Source organism: Gigantopelta aegis, chromosome 9 (assembly GCF_016097555.1).
Source record: "Gigantopelta aegis isolate Gae_Host chromosome 9, Gae_host_genome, whole genome shotgun sequence".
NCBI lineage: Eukaryota > Metazoa > Mollusca > Gastropoda > Neomphalida > Peltospiridae > Gigantopelta > Gigantopelta aegis.
Window position 1 is genome coordinate 44148956 of NC_054707.1, and position 19994 is coordinate 44168949.

The 19994-nt window shown below is 36.1% G+C and overlaps 1 protein-coding gene across 2 annotated transcripts in view; it reads right to left on the reverse strand.

Annotated features, from left to right (window-relative positions):
* Window positions 1-2328, reverse strand: part of LOC121381905 (protein fuzzy homolog) — a 61269-nt gene extending 58941 nt beyond the window's left edge. For both annotated transcript variants that reach the window (XM_041511310.1, XM_041511309.1), the window contains exons 1-2: window positions 2211-2328; window positions 385-506 (exon numbers count right to left, since the gene is read on the reverse strand). In XM_041511310.1, the coding sequence (XP_041367244.1) occupies window positions 385-506; window positions 2211-2315 (227 nt within the window). In that variant the 5' untranslated portion in view covers window positions 2316-2328. The remainder of the gene's footprint in view (window positions 1-384; window positions 507-2210) is intronic.
* Window positions 2329-19994: the final 17666 nt, after the last annotated feature.

A 19994-nucleotide genomic window follows, 5' to 3' on the forward strand; every position in this document is an offset into this window, starting at 1 on the left:
TGGAGTTTTTGATTCTTTTTGCTATGGACTATATTGGATTTTTTTTATCCACTGCTTGTTTTTTCCCATGGACGTTTTCTTAATTGCAGGGGTTGATAAAATTAACATACAACAATCACGAGTTAAAGCCTCAGCTAAATAGAAGATGAGATGATCGTACATACATCTGTCTCTTGAACAATGACCTACAATTTTTGGGTAATATCAGGTAAATTTTTATTTTTTAATTACTAGGTCTAAAAAATGGACAGCCCCGCACAGCAAATACATTTTTACGACAATAAATGTATTCCTCACAATTATGTGCATGTGTATAACCTATTGCACCAATAAAAACATGTGCTAATATGTAGCTTTTCTATGTGTAAACGAACATGCAAGTACCTGTTGTGAAAAACTTTCCACACAATCTTGGACCCTTTGGTGGTAGTGGACTGTAAGGTGACACCGTGATTACTAGCAAACATGTGAACCGCATTTAGTGACCCTATCACTGGAAACGGAAGCTGGAAAATTACACATATCAACATTCAATGTATTCATTAAATAACAATGAAGTCTGTTTTATTTAATGACACCAGTAGAGCACAATGATTTATTAATCATTGACTATTGAATGTCAAACATTTGGTCATTAGTCTTACAGAGGAAACCCAGTAAAAAATATTTCATGAGTAGAAAGGGATCTTTTATATGCAGCATCCCACAAACAGGATAAAAACAAACCCAATGCCTTTGATATACCAGTCGTGGTGCACTGGCTAGGATGAGAAATAGCCCACTGGGGTCAATCTTAAACTGATTGTGCATCAAGCAAGCACTTTATCAGTACGTCCCACCCCCTAACTAATAATATACGTGCGATCTAATCACGTTTTAGTACCGGGATGAATACTGGAAAAGGAAAAGTAGATAAAACAATGCTGGTTTAACAGCACCCCAGCAAACATCAATAATACCGGTAGTAATTGTGAAAGACTTGTCTAGAATATGAAAGGGTAAGGTAGATGGGGAAATTTTGTAACTTGTAACAGGTCCACCATTAAATTTAACTGATCTTTTTATGTTGTATATAATTTATTATGACATGAGTGCAACTGAAATTTCCAAACCTTCTGTAACTTTTATTTAGAATATATCTTTCATCTTTTTAAACTTAAACGTAATGTTTTATCTACAATTAAAAAAAAACCATACCGACATATCAACAGCATTGTCTGCTCAATATGAAACCCTGAACTATATTGCAGGGGATGAAGGACCTGGTTTGTGATTTTTTTTTAACGTGGTGAAGTGTAGTAATAATATACCTGTTTGGGAATTTGAATGACATGTTTGAAGAAAATATTGTCACTTTGCATCTCTCTACAATATAACCATAAATTGAGTGCATGACACTTCCATTTTCAAAACACTGGTCTGAAAAATGTTAATGCAAGATAATCAATGCATCTAGCTCCGTTTGAAGAAAATAACTGTAATATAATTTAATTTTTTTAAGAAATATGGTAAGATATGTTGTATTTATTTATGTACAGAGAAAAACTGATGGTGCTACACGTCAGTACATGACTGATTGTAGTTCTAAGTAGCTGATATTGTTGCCTTCATGGTCTACAGTATGTTCACATCCATTCCATGACCCTCTATGTAGTTGTGGGTGTGTTCTGCCCCAGATGACTGTGATATGTACTGCCCTGTCTATGGGAATGTGCATATATAAAATACTGCTTGCTGCTTTATTGGTAGCAGTAGCCTATGTGGCAGCAGCATGTTTCTGCTCTACCCCCGACCAAGTGTCCGTGGAATGCGAGGAAAAACCAATCAGTTGAATGGATGGATCCACCGAGGTGGTTCGATCCTGCAACACAGCCACCTCAAGTGAGCGCTCAACCGACAGCTAAATCCCACCCCTTTTACTGGAAATACAAAATTAAACCAAACAAAGAGGTGAGTTTTAAATATTTGCTAAAAGTAGTCAATATTCAAGAACAAGCTTGTGTAATTTGGGTTAAAAAAGGAACTAGAAAATAATTACAAAGTATTTAAATAGCATCACGACTTTCGATACCTTGAAGTTGAATAACTTCAATAAGTTGCAAAACACCTCGACTGTTATTTATTATTCATATGAAAATAGTTAAATATTTCGCTAAAATATAGTCTAAACTTATAGCTGGAATATCTGCATACAAAAATCTAAATCTTACAGGTTTTAGTTCTCCTTTCGAACGCGTGAAAATAGGGACACCGCCTGCAGCTGTCAAACACACCAAGTATACCGCCATTTGTAAACAACCGGTACGCGTGCGCATGCTACTCGGTAGCCGATCATTTCTTTTCCGATCATTCTCATTCTCCATTCGGCGACTTCCGTGGATTTTGTTGAACCAAACGAAAAGAGACGAACGTAGTTTAGTAGTTTGTAAATGGCGCTGATGTCCGAATGGTTGTTCCCAGCTGTCAAATTCGTTCAAGACATTCGGGTATGTATGACCTAATGTCACGTTTGGAATTGTGTGTACATGTTTAAATAACATTGTTTTGTAGTTTGCATGTTTAGAAATATCTCTATCAGTGCTGTCATTTCCGCATTCTTGCATAATAGACTTAAGGCACGTGCGCTACTCTTCCGAGTCTTTCTATTGTTTCCTTATTCATGCAAATAAGCTTTGCTTGCAGGCAAAAAGACTAGCGCACTGTAGAAATATTTTGAAGAAAAATGCATATAGTTGCACAAAGTTAAATTGTCAGTTCTGATTACATTCATTGAAGTTTTAATAAAGAAATAATCCAGAAGATTTAAATGCGTATTGCGGTGTAGTCGTAGGTAGCTAGTGACGCGATTTAAACCCGCGAACTGACAACAAAGGTATTGCACCATTGCCAGTTATGTAGTAAAGAGCGTGTATGATTAATACGTATATATACGCGGGTGACACCAAATATCGATCAAGTGAAATAAGCAAGAGAAAGCATCGCCAAACTCAATCAAGATCGTGGTTTTTTTCTCCCACCGTATCGTCACTTTTTATAACCTTCAAAGTTGCAGGCTTTGCGACAGATTTCCTATTTTTAGTGCTAAGTGCTATCTACGACGTAAGAGTGGATGAATGGAAAGTCATTGATTAGGGAGCGCGCGCGCTTGCTGTATCTTTGTTGGGGCGCGTGATTCCGTGCTCCGATATGCTTACATATGTGATAAACAGCCCATCAACACTTGGATGTGAGACTGTATGTGACTTTTTGACTCATCATTGCCATTATTTTAATTGATTGAATTTGGACCGGCTCCGCTGATGACTAAGGAACGCCACCGGAGTACTTACAAGTCTTTGTGTAATGCGATTGCTTCGGCCTTTGTCCCCCTCTCAATTGGCTTTTGTCTTTGATTTCCTAGGAAATTAAATTCTCCATAATTCTAGCTTATGATAAAGATCTGAGTTTAATAATTGTTTGTGTAACAGAGATTTGTTTTTCATCCATTTGAATATGTAACCATTGTAACATATTTGCAACTGATAAATCCTTTTAAACAACTAAAGTTATCATCAGTACAGTTTATTGTGCAGATATACTCTTACGACATTCTAAAAAAAGAAAAGAAAGTTTTTAAGTGTAATTTAAATTTTTGGAACAAAAATACTCTTGATGAAAAAAGTAACAGTGACATCAACTCGGGACAAATAATAGGGTTTTTTTGGGTTTGTGATTTGATAATTATTATCGCACATTAAATTATGTCAGTTTAATTTATTTTTTATTTTTAATAAACTGTCTTCTCCATTTTATATTAACAAACAAGAAATTATGTTTGGGTAAAAAGGAAAAGACCTTGGGTAATTTTTGAGTCCATTGAGACATTATAATGTTTAATTAAGTCTTTCATTCTTCATTAAAGATTAAACTTACATATTAAATATATTATCTTTTTTAGAATACCAGTGTCTGTATATTCAATGTGTTTCTGGTCGTCTTAATATTTGTAAGAAGCCCAAACTGGATTTTGTCATCAGTAATTATGTACGTACGAAAAAAATCTGTTTTAGGAAATAAAATGAAATTTAACCTAGTACAAATATTAGAATGATCGGAAACATGTTTAATATACAGCCACTAATATTTTATGCAGAAAAATATATTTGATATGTAATTACAATCGTCAAAAAGTCTGTTAGTCAATAACATCTTAAAAATTGCAGCAAATTCAGGAATGTCCCTTTAAGGTCTACTACTATTTAATATACAAATACTGTGTAAATTCCAGGTTACTTGAAATTGTTACTAGTTTTAAAAAACATGTCATTCCTGGGTCATGTAGACCAACTGTCTCATTCTTCCCCTGGATTGGGGCAGTTCATTGTAAACAGGATATCTGTGAATTAAAAAAAAAAAAAAAAATTAAGTACAGGACTCTAAAGATTGTTAACGCGTCACTTGTACATCTCTAGTCTTGCATAACCCATTTTATGTTCACCCATTAAATTTAGGACTTGATTTACAAATTACACGGTCATGGTGGGTTATACAAAAATGGAATCGGTTACCAGAATTTATGTTGCAGAAGTCATAAATGGTTTATGCCAATTTTCAATTCTAATCTTGAACAGATCAGGAAGTTTTAATGTGATGTGTTGTAAACGCAAATACACAACATAGAGAATAGGAGTTAAAAATATCTATTAAGAAACACACTTATGTTGATTGTCAAATTATACTTTCCACAAGTTGTTAACATGTAAATATTTTATTGAATATTTGTTTACTAGGATTTGTTTTATTATCTCTGCAAATCATTAATGGACAGACTTGATGATTTTTTGCTCAGTAAAACCCTTGTATGGTATATATACAAGGCTGTGGTTTGTACTGTCCTGTCTTGGAAGAATAAAAGTCCTAAAAGATTACACAAATCTAATTTGTTTTCATTAATATCTGTTATATAACTGTTTTAAAAAATTGGCATTTTAACTTTAACTTTAAATTTTAACTCTTTCGCATATATATGTATGTATATTATATATTGTGTGTGTGTGCGCCCCCCCCCCCCCCCCCCCCCCCGCTTCCTATGACAGTGATATTTACATGTGGAATGGAATACAAGAGGAGAAGCTTTTTAAAATCTTTTTCCCCATAGATAAAAATAGTCTACACAGACTGACTTGTAGTGGTTGAAATGTCATGAATGTAGTTTGTCTTTGTACTGTGAGCATCAGGTTGGACTATACCAATTCAAATCCCATAGGCAACCATGTTAACGTTTGTGTTTAAAAACACAATATGCAATATATCAACCAAACTGTGACCCATAAATATCAGTACTACAACCCCTATGTCAAAGTATTAACTGCAGAAAATGGTACCTTTCATGGCTCATTTTCGGTATAACCAGATGTTTCTGCAACACCCCTAGTTTCGCACAAAATTTTAGTACTTTTTTTTACAGGTACCCCATACATGTTCCAAGCACAAGGCTACTTGACACGGTGGTACTACATCAAATAAAATTGCATACATTTTTAGCCCAGATGAAACTAATTTTTTTTACAACCAACACACTCACATTTATAACCAATCACAGGACTTGTGGTGTTAACTTCTCTATCAAAAGTTCGGTACACCTCGAACTTCGACCCAGCCGGAAATTAATTGGTATAGTGCAACCTATACTGATAACATACATGTTTCAAAAGGTGGTGAATCATGTGTTTTTATGACAACCAGGATCTGGTGTCTTCTGACATAAACTGACAACCTCACTGAAACTGTTGTTTCTACAGTGCAACCTAATTTAATGTACACCTCACAAAACACATGTATTTTGTACAGTTTTGTACAAATGCAATATGTCATATTTGAACAAATAAATTTTTTAAAAATAATACTCCTGAAGATATTTATTGTCAGATGTGTGTGTGTGCTCAGCTATATATGTAGAGACAGCATGGCTATTCAGAGTACCTCAACTCCTTAAACTTATTCCATTGAAACACATGTACTTGACTGACCCCTAGATTATGAAGACCTCAATAGGCACATCAAAGAAATATCAGTATTAAAAAAATACAATGTCTGAGGAAGGGAAAACCAACATGACTGCATCTGTATGAAGTAATGACTTAATGTCCTGCACATCACTGTTGGAAGAAAATCCTGTATGCTGAGTGTGGGCATCTTCAAGTTACCATGTGCGGGAATTTCAAATCCATCAGCTATGCAGATTTTCAAATTGGACCATCAAAACCATTGGCAGCCACCAATATTCCTGACTATATTTTATGTATACCCTACTGTAGTTGGAGGTTTTAAAAATTTGTGATATCTGGAATTATCATGCAGCTTTCGCATATTTATTTTTGATTCATTACTAAAAAAACCTGTTTTTAAGTGACATAATTACCCGAACATCTATTTTATTGCATTATTTTCTAATCCAGATCAATACAATATGTATATTGGATGTATTCCTACAATCTGTAATCCAGCATATCATTTAGGTATTAACATTGGATAATACAGCATTAACAATAAAATAAATCATCAAATTACACCAAGGTAGATAATCAAATCTGGAAAAATTGGTTCCAAATCTAGTATACACTTAAAATACACTTCATGGGAGCAAACTAAGTGATTATTTTAAAAAAAGATTTGATCTGGAGACCTAAAGATATGTTTAACAAGCTTATTGTTATGTATAAATGAGAACAGAAGGCACAATAGTGACAAAAAATTTAATTATGGCTTTGGTAAAAAAATTCTTCAAAGTAAAAAAATGTTTCCCCATAAACTACAAATGTGTCTAAAATATGACTTAGCACCCTATAAATATGCCAAAAGGACAATAAAAATCAAGGTCTTTAAAAAGTTAAGCTATCAGAAGTACACACATGAAACATTAACTATGTTTATAGAAGTTAAAGACATTATCCCAATATTGGCACATGTTATTTTTAATATAAAAATAAATTGCTATTAAAATCTAAGTTCAGACTGCCTAGATATATTAATATATTTAAGAGCAGTTGTATATGGCAAGTCAAACACCATGTAAATAAGAACATTCAAATCTGTATAGTATGAATTATAGGCCAAAACCAACTTTTCCTCAGTGCTAATTTTTGTTCAAACTCCATTCAGAGCTATGTACAGTAATTATTGTCAAGGTCAAGGTCATTGTGAACTTGCATGGCCGAGTGACGGCTAATTAATCAAATAGTGTAGTTTAATTTAATTAAATCACAAAAATCATAATCTTTTTTATTATGCACTGAATATGTGCTATAGGTTGGACTATACCAATTCAAATCCCATAGGCGACCATGTTAACGTTTGTGTTTAAAAACACAATATGCAATATATCAACCAAACTGTGACCCATAAATATCAGTACTACAACCCCTATGTCAAAGTATTAACTGCAGAAAATGGTACCTTTCATGGCTCATTTTCGGTATAACCAGATGTTTCTGCAACACCCCTAGTTTCGCACAAAATTTTAGTACTTTTTTTTACAGGTACCCCATACATGTTCCAAGCACAAGGCTACTTGACACGGTGGTACTACATCAAATAAAATTGCATACATTTTTAGCCCAGATGAAACTAATTTTTTTTACAACCAACACACTCACATTTATAACCAATCACAGGACTTGTGGTGTTAACTTCTCTATCAAAAGTTCGGTACACCTCGAACTTCGACCCAGCCGGAAATTAATTGGTATAGTGCAACCATCATGGGGCTACTCCTAGATGTGGATAAAATGGTCACATAGTATTTATAGACACTGATAGCTAAATCGGTATTATAAATGAAATATTTAAAAATTTACACACATTATGCATTTGTGACTGACATGCTACAATGAGTTTTATACTTACATAAGTAACATTTCTGTCTTTCACACTGTTTACACTATGAGTGAACTGAAATGGAAATAAAAAAACCCAAACGTTGATGATATATCCCATTTTTATTCCATCTTTATTAATTTAATAATTTAATATTTCACTGTTACACCTGTTCATGGCACCTGGTATATGTATCCACCTTTATTAATTTAATAATTTAATATTTCACTGTTACACCTGTTCATGGCACCTGGTATATGTATCCACTTACCTGAAAACCACCCACCTGTCTATCTATCTGTTCATCCATTTATTTTTCCATTCATCCAACCAACCATTGAATTACCCATCCATCCATCCATGTTATCCCATCCATCCATGTTATCAGATCCATCCATCCATCCATCCATGTTATCCCATCCATGCATCCATCCAATTATTTATTTATCCATCAATCCATTCTTTGATCGATCCATCAATCCTCACATCATCCTTCTTCCCATCCATCCATCCATCCATCCAACCAACCATCCATCCATCCATCCATCCATCCATCCATCCATCCATCCATCCATCCATCCATCCATCCATCCATCCATCCATCCATCCATCCATCCATCCACCCACCCATCCATCCATCCATGTCTTTCCTACATCCATCTGTCCATAGGCCATGGTTCGGTCTGTGAATTTTACCATTATTTATAGCTGTCCTTTCCTTAACAAAGTGAACCAGCCTCGGTGTTGACATGGTTACGCCATCGGACATGAGGCTGGTAGGTCCTGGGTTCATATCATGGTACCGGCTCCTACACAATGCGAGTCCAATGACACATTTACACAGGTGTAAGACCACTACCCCAACTTGTCTCTCACTAACCACTAACCTGCTGTCCTGGACAGACAGCCCAAATAACTAAGGTGTGTGTCCATAACAGCATGCTTGAACCTTAATTGGATATAAGCATGACAATAAGTATAAATGAATTAATAACAAAGCGAGCTGGTATATAAAAGATCACTTATCGTTAATTACCGTTATCTTAAAATAAATTAGAGTAGTTTAAAATGTGCTGGGGTGTCATTCATTGAACTACATTTTCACTTCCTTATCTCTTTTTTGAATCTATTTACTAAAGCTGATCCCTAGAGAAGTGCAAAATCATTACTGACGTTTTCATTGTGAGAAAAACCAAGATTGATAGTCACTGATTAAAAATAATGATGTTCTTTAAAAATTAGGCCTGTGGTTTATCACACTGATACTAAAGTGTATAATATTCCTGTATTTCTAACACGCATGTACATGGATGTGCCAGGTTATCTAGTGTGTGTTGACATGCTCTAGCACTAACACAAGGTCTCAACTAATCCCAGGGCTTCCAGATTATGGTAGCCCCACTCCCATGGCTAGTGATATATTCAGTGCTGGGCTAATAAATAACTACTATCACTATGCCTGATGGCTGCATTTGAGTCTATTTTGTAAATATAAATATCCTCCCCCTCCACACACCCCTCAATCTAATGGTTTTAAGTTCTCTTTCTGTCGTTTTGTGACATATCTGATATTCCTATAAGTAAAATTGTATGTACAATAGGGCTAGTGAATTTTTAATTGTAGCTAGTAAATTTGTAAAATCACTGATTCCATGGCTAGTGATTTTTTTTAAAATAAATGCTAGAAGTCCTGTAATTCAAATCTAATTTTCTATTGTGTCAATAAATTACCCCCCCCCCCCCCCCCCCCCCCCCCAACTTCTCCATTAAAAACCCCATTTGGGATGTGTAATTAGTTTTACCATTGTTGAAGAGTGAGTGATTCATTGCTCTCCTAACTTGGGCTGTCTGCCAGAGGTACGGAGGCTCAAATTACATACCCTAAAATCTTGAAATTTAATGGATATGTTTTTGTTTTTAGATAAATGATAATAAGAAAATTGCTAGTATTTAATTCAAATGCAGCACTGTCCAATTTGAAAACCATGTGGTAGGGACATTTGTGATGTTTTTTTTTTTCCCTCATACCCTCAGATTATTGTCTTGCAAAATGCCTGACTTAAGAGGTAGATCCAACTTGTAATGGTTTGAAAAAATAGATGCCTAATGAGGTCAACAGACTTGACCATGAAACAATAAAGTGGGAGGTGTGGATCAAGTAAATTGTGAGGTGTGAATCAAGTAAAGTGTGAGGTGTGGATCAAGTAAAGTGGGAGGTGTGGATCAAAGTGAAGTGGGAGGTGTGGATCAAGTAAAGTAAAGTGTGAGGTGTGGATCAAGTAAAGTGGGAGGTGTGGATCAAAGTGAAGTGGGAGGTGTGGATCAAGTAAAGTGTGAGGTGTGGATCAAAGTAAAGTGTGAGGTGTGGATCAAGTAAAGTAAAGTGTGAGGTGTGGATCAAGTAAAGTGTGAGGTGTGGATCAAAGTAAAGTGTGAGGTGTGGATCAAAGTAAAGTGTGAGGTGTGGATCAAAGTAAAGTGTGAGGTGTGGATCAAAGTAAAGTGTGAGGTGTGGATCAAAGTGAAGTGTGAGGTGTGGATCAAAGTGAAGTGTGAGGTGTGGATCAAGTAAAGTGTGAGGTGTGGATCAAAGTAAAGTGTGAGGTGTGGATCAAGTAAAGTGTGAGGTGTGGATCAAAGTGAAGTGTGAGGTGTGGATCAAGTAAAGTGTGAGGTGTGGATCAAAGTAAAGTGTGAGGTGTGGATCAAAGTGAAGTGTGAGGTGTGGATCAAGTAAAGTGTGAGGTGTGGATCAAAGTGAAGTGGGAGGTGTGGATCAAAGTAAAGTGGGAGGTGTGGATCAAAGTAAAGTGTGAGGTGTGGATCAAGTAAAGTGTGAGGTGTGGATCAAGTGAAGTGTGAGGTGTGGATCAAAGTAAAGTGTGAGGTGTGGATCAAAGTAAAGTGTGAGGTGTGGATCAAGTAAAGTGTGAGGTGTGGATCAAGTAAAGTGTGAGGTGTGGATCAAAGTGAAGTGTGAGGTGTGGATCAAGTAAAGTGGGAGGTGTGGATCAAGTGAAGTGTGAGGTGTGGATCAAGTGAAGTGTGAGGTGTGGATCAAAGTGAAGTGTGAGGTGTGGATCAAGTAAAGTGTGAGGTGTGGATCAAGTAAAGTGTGAGGTGTGGATCAAAGTAAAGTGTGAGGTGTGGATCAAGTAAAGTGTGAGGTGTGGATCAAGTAAAGTGTGAGGTGTGGATCAAAGTAAAGTGTGAGGTGTGGATCAAAGTAAAGTGTGAGGTGTGGATCAAGTGAAGTGTGAGGTGTGGATCAAAGTGAAGTGTGAGGTGTGGATCAAGTAAAGTGTGAGGTGTGGATCAAGTAAAGTGTGAGGTGTGGATCAAAGTAAAGTGTGAGGTGTGGATCAAGTGAAGTGTGAGGTGTGGATCAAGTGTGTGAGGTGTGGATCAAAGTGAAGTGTGAGGTGTGGATCAAAGTGAAGTGTGAGGTGTGGATCAAGTAAAGTGTGAGGTGTGGATCAAAGTAAAGTGTGAGGTGTGGATCAAGTAAAGTGGGAGGTGTGGATCAAGTGTGTGAGGTGTGGATCAAAGTGAAGTGTGAGGTGTGGATCAAGTAAAGTGGGAGGTGTGGATCAAGTAAAGTGGGAGGTGTGGATCAAGGTGTGGATCAAGTGAGGTGTGGATCAAAGTGAAGTGTGAGGTGTGGATCAAAGTGAAGTGTGAGGTGTGGATCAAGTAAAGTGGGAGGTGTGGATCAAGTAAAGTGGGAGGTGTGGATCAAAGTAAGATATGTGACGTAACCATCTCATTGGCCTTGGATGCAATGGGCCACAGGATCAAACACCTTCTATAGAACCATGTTATTAGTCATTACTGGTCCAACCGGAGGGACTGTAAGTGTTGTCTCTGTCCTTCTGTCTGTCTGTCCATCTGTCACACATATAGTTTTCCAGACTTTGTTTCACAATGCTTCAAGATATTGAGCTGAAATGTTATATGTAGCTTTATCATGTACTGTTACAGACCAAGTTTGACTTTCTTGGTGATTCACTAATTTCTCACAGAGTTATGGCCCTTGAACGTAGAGGGGGTGGGATTTAGCTCAGTCGACTGAGTGCTTGTGTCGCAGGATTGAACCACCTCAGTAGATCCATTCAGCTGATTGGGTTTTTTTCCTGTTCCAACCAGTACACCACAACTTGTCAAAGGCTGTGGTATTTGCTTTCCTGTCTGTGGGAAAGTGCATATAAAAGATCCCTTGCTGCATTAGGAAAAATGTAGCGAGTTTCCTCTAAGGACTACGAGTCAGAATTACCAAATGTTTGACATCCAATAGCCAATGATTACTTAATCAATGTGCTCTAGTGGTGTCATTAAACAAAGCAAACTGTAAGAAAACATTCCTTTCCTTTTTGTCCTCCATTAAAAAAGCATCTATTCATGAGAAGCATCTTTGGGTACAACATTTTTATGAATGAGAAGACGCGTCATGAATCTGAACGGACCTGTCAATTTTAATCAAGCCGGTCTTTCGTGAAGGTTTCCAAACTTTTCAACTATTCCCCAAAGTCAAACTGTTCCAATTTGTTTGAAATCCGTCGTCGTGTAACTTGCAGGCCCCAATAGCTGCGCGGTGAGTCAGCGGGTGGCAGTGTTTGGACGTCGTCTTGTATGGTAAGTCTGATATGTGCAGGTATGTGCCGACTTGTCGTAGTAGACCCCGCTGCCGATGTTGTGTGCTCAGTGTTTCCCCTTTGTCGAGGAGCAAACAGATCTATCCTGTTTACCGGCCTCAAGTCAGGGATATAGACATACTTTTGCAGTTCAATATGGAAGCCCCCTGGTCTACGCGGAGTTCTCCACTACGCAGCGCTTCACCACTAGATGTCATGTTTGCGTGTTGACTTCTGGCGAGACATTTGGTGCAAACATAAGAAAAAATATCACTGTGACTTTACCCCGTCGATTGCGCTGGCGTCCCCCACGTCCACGGCGCGATGTGCGGAGGTGGCAGAAACATGCGACAGTTAGTCTGATGAATGCATGCAAACAATATAGCATTGTTGATAGTTATGTCAACAAATAGACATGGTAAACAGTCTTTGAACTTTTAAATAAATTTGCATTGAGTCCATTTTTTTGTTGTTCTCTCCTTCTTGCCGTAGTTTCTTTGTGTCTTAAGTGCCAAAGGAAAGGCTGGTTGTCTTACGGTTCATAGTTTTTAATTATATGTAAGTCTCGGTAACATGGTAGTGGCATGACTAATTCATAACTGTAGATAAATATGTAAAACTTGATTTAAAAATAATGTTTATTATATTATGTAATAGTTTACAGATAAAAGTTGTATTGCAATTTTCATATATTATAGTGTTAGTATACATGTTCATAACACATCCTGTTTCACTATACAAATATGGCTGTATTCAGAATAAAGTTATTCACAAACAAAACAGAGTCATCTCCAGGAGGGATATACATCTGCAGTTGTACCACCAGGAATAGCTCTCTTTAAAAAAAAGAGGTATTTATTCATAAATGAAAAATATACCACCATAAATGTTTTCAGTTCACTCCTCCCACCCACCCAAATATAAACCGTTTGTACTCTCCTAGCACTGTAGAAATGTGATAATTGTAATAGGAAATGCAATGATTTATCTCAACATCTAAAACATCATGAATATATCTGTATGTTCCATCACCTAAGTGATTTCCCATGTTTAATAATGACTCTTTTTCTCGACCAACATAATGCTGGACTAAATGGACGTAGTTCCAAATGTGTTGAGTATCATTAAACAAGAATCGTTTACTTACTTCCCATCCTACTGATGTTCAATTGCAGGGCTTCTAGATTCCCATGGCTAGTGATATTCAAGGTTAGGCTACTAAATAACTACTATTTCCATGCACGATGGCTAGTAAACAAAAAAGAAGCTTTCAAATGCTGCATTTAAGTCTTGGACTGCTGGGGTTCCCTCCCATTCTGCCTACAACCCATTTTGCCTACACCCACTTTGCCTACACCCATTTTGCCTACAACTCAGTATGCCTACACTCGGTTTGCCTACAGTATGAAAAAGTGACATCCCCAGTTCATAGTGGGACAATCCCTATTATTTTGTGTTTCAAACCAATATAAAAATATTGTATTACATAAACAATTAAGATTATAATGAACATAAGTAATGCAATTGGGGCTTAGTTGCACAAAGGTGATTTCATGCTCTTTATGGTGATTAGTATTAGTCCAGTGATCCCATACTGTGATCTTTAATATGTGATCAAAGTGAAATGGCCTTCATGATTCTTTGATATAGGATTAAAGTTCAACTTTGTACAAAATATTTGTTTAATATTTGTGAGGTCATTTTATAGTTTAATTGTTTTAGTTGTGTAATGTTAATCGTTTTTATAATAAAATATGTGTTTGTCATATTATTTTGTCATGTTATTTTTATACATAGGGACCATGCATGGAATGCTCCACTTTTAACTGGGGATGGCATCTGTTCATACTGAGTATAGGCAAAGTGGGTTGTAGGCAAACTGAGTGTAGGCAAAGTGGGTTGTAGGTAAAATGGGAGGACACCACTGCTGGTGCTCCCTTGCACTTGCCAATGCAGGCGTCCCTTCTCTACCCCCCCCCCCCTTTTTCCTGTCCTGGACAGAGAGATCCGGCCAAGGCCGGTCCCTGTGCCCAGTATAGGCGTGCACTACAACAGCTTGCTCTGAATGTGCACGTAAAGTCCTTTTAGCCTTTGCCTTCCTTAAAAAGAGTAGCTCATGTATTGGTGGCAATGGGTTTCTCCTCTAATTATATGTGTGGTCCGTAACCATATGTCTAATGCCATATGAGTGTAATTAAAATGTGTTGAGTGCATCATTAAATAAAGGGGCTGGGATGTAGCCCAGTGGTAAAGCACACGCCTGATGCACGGTCAGTCTAGGATCGATCCCCGTCGGTGGACCCATTAGGCTATTTTTCCTTCCAGCCTGTGCACCACGACTGGTATATCAAAGGCCGTGCTTTGTGCTATCCTGTCTGTGGGATGGTGCATATAAGAGATCCCTTGATACTAATGGGAAAATGTAGTGGATTTCCTCTCTATGACTGTATCAAAATGACCATATGTTTGGCATTCAATAGCCAATGATGAATAAATCAGTATGCTCTAGTGGTGTCGTTAAACAAAACCAACTTCATTAAATAGAATATATTTTCTTCTTTTTTTTCCAGTCCAGTATTAGTAATACAATAGTTCCTTAGAGTTGTTTCACCACCTCTTTATCCTACCATCTCTTTTAGTGATACAGTGCAAAATACAAACTATTGTCAGCTGCCGAGCAAAGTTTCCAGGCAGCACTATACAACTGCATAAAGTATGACGGAAACAGCTTTCTTTTATTCTTTTATTAGCTGTTGGGTTGTTAGATATGAAGTTTTCCCCACAGACAGGTTAAACATACATTGTACATATGTTTAATACTTGTACAGTAATTAGGGAAGGATATAACTCATTGGTAAAGCACTTGCTTGATGCATGGTCGGTTTAGGATCAATCCCCAACAGTGGGGCCATTGGGCTATTTCTCATTCCAGCCAGTGACCAATGACTGGTACATCAAAGGTCATGGTATGTGCTATCCTGTCTGTGGGATAGTGCGTATAAAAGATCCCTTGCTGCTAATGGAAAAAGGTAGTGGTTTCCTATCCAAGAATATATGTCAGAATTACCAAATATTTGATATCTAATAGCCGATGATTCATACATCAATGTGTCTAGTGGTGTTGTTAAACAAACACAAAAACAAACTTTGTACAGTAATTAATTGTATAACAGGAAAATACACAAATTTGAGTTGTATAAGGAAACTGTTTAAAGATAGGCTGTGATTATATTAAAGACCCCGTTCTGTCACCTGAAATATATGAGGGTATTTAATTTAAGAAGGAAGAAAATTGTGATTTTCCTTATATTCAGATATATTATGTCTACAGATAAGATTTCTGTGATCATTGTATTACACTATCATAGTTTAAACATTACCTTCTACCTTGATTGTGAAACCACTGACCCCAGTTTCTCAAGTAAGTTCTACTTTTTACCTAGAATGTATTCTGATATATGACAAACACGAAGGCGACCATGCAGAAACTATTGGATTTGTCAGTAATCTGTAAGTAATATGTAAATTACATTGCCTTTCAAGCGAAGGTCTTTTTTTTCTTCAGAATTTTATTTTTACAATAATATATGCATTGATCTACTCGCCAGTAATAGACCGAAACAATTTGACATTTTAATTGGGTTTAATAGAATCCATAAGACAGTTAAATGTTAATTACAATTTTCCATTGGCATTTTCAAAACCATATCGTGATCTGTACAAGACTAATTCCAAGAGAAGTTATGAAAGAGTAGTGAGGTTATGCAGCTGTGATTCCGTTACTTGCTAAAAGTGTACAGTGGAGAGCTGATTTTGACCATGATATATGGTTCCAAATTCATCTGTAGGAGGATTCCTGCTTTTATAACTTGCCAGTATTGAAAATACAGATAATGCATAGAGCAATATGTCAAGCAAAGAAGTGTAATTATTTTACAGAAATATTGCTGTAGATTATTCTGAGTGTGAAGTACCTATAACAGTGAAATATTGGTAAGAGTCAAATGTATTTTATACTGTGAAATATTGGTAATAGTTAAATGTATTTTATACTGAAAAATAACAGGACCCTGCCTTCAGTATTTGTGTTTTTAATCAGTGCTGTAATTGCTTGTATAACATTGATGGCCCAGGTTTGCTCTCTAAAACTATATGTCGAAATTACCAAATATTTGACATCCAATAGCCAATGAGTAATAAATCAATGTGCTCTAGTGCAGGGAACATTTTGTTCAGTATCGCGTTGCGATTCGCTACTAAAGTTTCAGAGTTCATCACACAATTTTAAAATATTAAACAGTTGCTACTTAGTTGTCATTTGACTAGAAATATCTTTGATCAAGATTTTTAATAGAATGTATTTTACATCACTAAATTTCTCTTCTTCTGTTATCAGTGTTGTATACCAATTAAAAAATATATTTTTTGATAATTATACAAATTAACCACCAAATTTTCTATGTATACATGCATAACCCTACTTGTTTGTCTAAATTGTCAACATGTATTTATAAATATGAGATCCTCTACGTACAAATTACCATGACAAATAAATCAATGTAGGCCTGTTGTTAAACCTGACCAGTTTCAATAGTCTGCCCTACTTGGATCTACATTTGAAAACAGGAAATACGTTCTCAATACGAGTGATCCCTCGAGTGGCTAAAGTACTTGTTATCAGCAGTCTTGTGAGCCAGGTAGATCACCTAAGTACTTTGTCTCACCACCACCAGCATTGTAGAACCTCACCCGGATACCTGCAGACATGTGTACGTATAAATATACGACCCCCTTACGGGTTCTGTACATACGCCTGACCCTTAAATGCCTTTGTGACGTCAGGGGTAAGTGCATGTGGTCCCTCACAAAGCAACTGGCAGCCAATATGATTTGAGCTTTTCCTGTTCTATGGGCAGGTGTAGGATATAGCTTATTGAAATGTATATGGGCTTTCTTATCTACTGACTGTGTGGTTACACAATAGACTTCCTGCCCATAAGGAGAACTTACAAATAAAACAGAAAGAAAAAGAGAGACAAAAACCCACTGCTATAGTTAAATCAATATATATGATCAGCAAGCTTTTTCAGATTGACGAACAAACACTTGATGGCCAAGATAGATTAATACATCTGCATATTCATCGCTCTAGATGCCAATCGAAAACAAGTAAGCTATAACTGAGGCAGCTGCGTAGATTGGATATAATTCAATTTATTCATGTAATATTAATGGGATATTGTGCTGCTGGCTTCTCTTCTTTGTTCTGCTGTTTGCTAGCATTATATGTATTTATTGCTCTTGTGGGCTGGCAGGTCTTAAGTCAGATTTATGACAGAGAAAAAAAGTTGGGTAAGTGATGTGTATACATAAAATGTAAGTGTGTGTGTGTGTGTATATATCTTTTATTTATATATAGATATAGATATATAGATATAGATAGATAGAGATATAGATATAGATATAGATATAGATATAGGATAGATATAGATATAGATATAGGATATAGGATATAGATATATATATATATATATATATATATATATATATATATATATATATATATATATATATATATATATATATACACACACGTGTATGTATGTATGTGTATTCATATATATAGATATAGATATATATATATATATATATATATATATATATATATATATATATATATATATATATATATATATATACACACGTGTATGTATGTACATGTATGTGTGTGTGTATATATATATATATATATATATATATATATATATATATATATATGGCTGCACCAATTGTGTAACCCTTTTTCAAAATAATATAAAGCTACATAATGTATTAATGTAAAAGTTTATTAATGATTTTTTTTTTTTTTTTTTAAATTTAATTTAATGCAAATAAGTATTACTATTAATTCAGTAGTTTTTTTTCTCAACTTTTTATTTATCATGATATTAACCCTGACGGTTTACATGTGTACAGAGGTATCTTTGTGCTACACAGTATGAATATAATATATACCATTACATTGCATGCACATACCATGGCTCCATCAGTGCGAACAATTGCTCATGGATATATTTTTAAACTTGTGTGAGTTGTAAAGATATGATAAAGGAAACAATATCTGATACACTTTTGACTTCTGTTTTGTTGAGAACAGACTGGCCTCGGTGGCGTCGTGGTTAGGCCATCGGTCTACAGGCTGGTAGGTACTGGGTTCGGATCCCAGTCGAGGCATGGGATTTTTAATCCAGATACCGACTCCAAACCCTGAGTGAGTGTTCCACAAGGCTCAATGGGTAGGTGTAAACCACTTGCACTGATCAGTGATCCATAACTGGTTCAGCAAAGGCCATGGTTTGTGCCATCCTGCCTGTGGGAAGCGCAAATGAAAGATCCCTTGCTGCTAATCGGAAAGAGTAGCCCATGTAGTGGCGACAGCGGGTTTCCTCTCAAACTCTGTGTGGTCTTTAACCATATTTCTGACGCCATATAACCGTAAATAAAGAGTGTTGAGTGCGTCGTTAAATAAAACATTTCTTTCTTGTTGGGAACAGGATCTTATACCTTTATTTAGTATCATATGCTGTTTCTGAAAGCAAAGTTTCATGTGTGTTGTTGACACTGGAAATGAAACCAGGTGATTTGTCATAATACATGTACATTTTGTCACTACATGTAATAAAATAGCTTTTTTTTTTTTTTAGTTTGTAAAAGGCAGGATAAAAAAGTAAACTTTGTTTTATTTAACAACGCCACTAGAGCACATTGATTTTTTTTTTCTTATCATCGGCTATTGGACATCAAACATATGGTCATTCTGACACTGTTTTTTTTAGAGGAAACCTTCTGTCGCCACATAGGCTACTCTTTTACGACAGGCAGCAAAGGATCTTTTATTTGCGCTTCCCACAGGCAGGATAGCACAAACCATGGTCTTTGTTGAACCAGTTATAGATCACTAGTTGGTGCAAGTGGTTTACACCTACCCACTGAGCCTTATGGAGCACTCACTCAGGGTTTGGAGTCGGTATCTGGATTAAAAATCCCATGCCTCAACTGGGATCTGAACCCAGTACCTACCAGCCTGTAGACCGATTGCCTAACCATGATGCCACCAAGGCCGGTAAAAGGCAAGATAAAGACATTGATTTTGTTATTTAAGCTTAAGACTGTCACATTAATATACTTGAGGTGAATAGTAAATACTTAATGTTCACCTATAATGAATGAATTAATGAATGTTTAACGACACCCCAGCAAAAAAAAATTCACCAATAAAGTTTCTTGGTTTGTGCGAGTCCTGCGGTATTTTATATGTTGAAAATTCTATAAATTTGCTAAATGCAAATAAATCAAATTTACATTGTGTTTACATTCATAGTTCTGGGTTTAAAGCAGTTTGCCTTCCATTCTCTAGGCTTAATTATTTATACACAAATTAAGGTATTTTTTAATGACGACATATTAAAAGTTTAATCATCTACTGACCATTTCATCCACAATTTTAAT